Consider the following 1825-nt stretch of genomic DNA (forward strand, 5'->3'; position numbering starts at 1 on the left):
CCCACCTGCCTCCCCTGCCCCGCCTCCCTCGCCCTCCTCTCCAGCCCTGCTGGACGGGGGCGCCCCAGGGTGGACCGGGCAGGGTGAGGCTCCCAGGACACCGGGCCGGGCTCACGTGCAGAGCCCCAGACATGGGGTGCCCGGGAGCCCTCAAGACCGCCCCAGGACTGCCACCGGCTCCCTGAAACCCAAGTCTGCCAGCCCTCAGTCTCCCCAGACCCAGCCCCGACCCGGGGTCCCTGACGCGGGGTCCCCACAAGGCCTCGGAGCAGTGTTGCAGGGCGTGGAAGGCCCCAGAGGCCCAGGAGGCGCAAGCTCGGGGGAGTCGTTCCTGCCTGGGGTGATAGGCCGGGGGAAGGGAGGGCAGGGGCGGTGCCCCTCCAGGCCAGGTCAGGCGCAGCCGCCCCAGGGCCGGAGGGGGGGCCCACAGGCCCCTCCAGGCCCCGCTCCTGGCTCTGCACCCAGGGGCCCGCGGGCTGGGGCCAGTCCCTTCTCCAGCCGCAGGGCAGGGCTGGTCCTCTGGGGGTGAGCCACACTCCCAAGCCAGGCTCCTGGGAGCCCACTGTGGGTGCCTCTCCCAGCCAGGACGGGGGGTGCGGAGACCCCGCCTATTCCAGGCTTTTCCCAGGGCGTCTGGAGTCGGAGGGTGGGAAGGGGGGCGTGCGGCGCCCGTGGAGAGGGGAACTCAGCGCTGGCGGGCAGAGCGGCGGGCGGGGCACCTGGGCGGGCGGCCGGGCTGCCCAGCCCCTGTGCCATTAAGGGGACAATGGGCGACTGCGCTCTGCTTTCTTCATTTCCTCGCTGTCTAATGTCATCTTGATGATAATTTCTCTTTAATGGGCTATTTGCGATAATTGTGATGCACTGGGTGAGTGATTGGATCTGACTCCAGCGCCCCAAGGGGCGGGAGCCTGGGCCTCCAGCCCCGGTCACCGACTCTCGCTGGGCCCCGCCCCAGAGGAGCAGGCTCCAGGTGGCCCCCAGAGCCGATGGGCAGCCCACGGGCCGCGCGGGCAGCGCCTGCCCGCAGCAGCCCCCAAGTGCACTGGGGTGCCTGAGTCCGACAGGACCTTGACGCTCGGGGGAGCATCCTTGCAGGCTCCGGGGCCCGCCCTGCCCTGCCGTCCCCTCTGGCAGCTTCCTTTAGCTCACTGGGCTGGCTCTGAGCTTGCCCACTCGTGTCCCCAAGGGATACCCCAGAGGGCAGACCCCTCATCTCTGTGGCCGCCACCACCGTCACCTGGGTCACTCGGGGGCTGCAGTCCGCCCGCAGTACAGGTAACGCTGAGGCCAGAGGTGGACTGAGCTCAGGGCCCTCCGGTCAGGGCGAGGATGGGGAGATGCCCCCAGACAGGAGGGGGCTCCGCGCACCACCCTGCTCACCGGCTGTGCTGCAGCAGGACGCCAGGGCAGGGCAGGTCTCCTCTGTCTTTTCCGGTCAATGAACCTCAGCCCCGGGCTCTGGGGGGGCGGCGCTGCCCCCCATCATTAAGCACACGCGCCTCACTAATTGAGTGGCGGGGATGCCAACGAGCAGCGTGGCTGGGACTGGAGGAGGGTGAAGGGCGAGCTGCGGCAGCTGGCTGTGCCCTGCCCTGCCCGCCCAGCCGGGCGCCCCTGCCGCAGTCCAGCTCCCCGGCCTCGGGCCCACCCCGCGTGTCCGGTCCCTCTTATTTCTCTCTGCCCCCCGGACAGGACAGGCGCCGCTGCTGTCTCCTCAGCACCCCCACCTGAAGGTCAGGGGGTGCAGCTTGGGCGACCCAGGCACGGGGAGCCCCCCTCCAGGCGGCCTTTGGCAAAGGCTGGTCCGGAAGCCTCCCGCCCC

The 1825-nt window shown here is 70.7% G+C and overlaps 1 protein-coding gene across 1 annotated transcript in view; it reads left to right on the plus strand.

The window, feature by feature from the left end:
- The window catches only part of ZC3H3 (zinc finger CCCH-type containing 3), a 41189-nt gene that overhangs the window by 32902 nt on the left and 6462 nt on the right, over positions 1–1825 (plus strand). Inside the window, exon 5 of the mRNA XM_012722877.1 lies at positions 1190–1278. Coding sequence (XP_012578331.1) covers positions 1190–1278 — 89 coding nt within the window. The remainder of the gene's footprint in view (positions 1–1189; positions 1279–1825) is intronic.

Source organism: Condylura cristata, unplaced genomic scaffold (assembly GCF_000260355.1).
Source record: "Condylura cristata isolate star-nosed mole 26May11 unplaced genomic scaffold, ConCri1.0 scaffold00009, whole genome shotgun sequence".
NCBI lineage: Eukaryota > Metazoa > Chordata > Mammalia > Eulipotyphla > Talpidae > Condylura > Condylura cristata.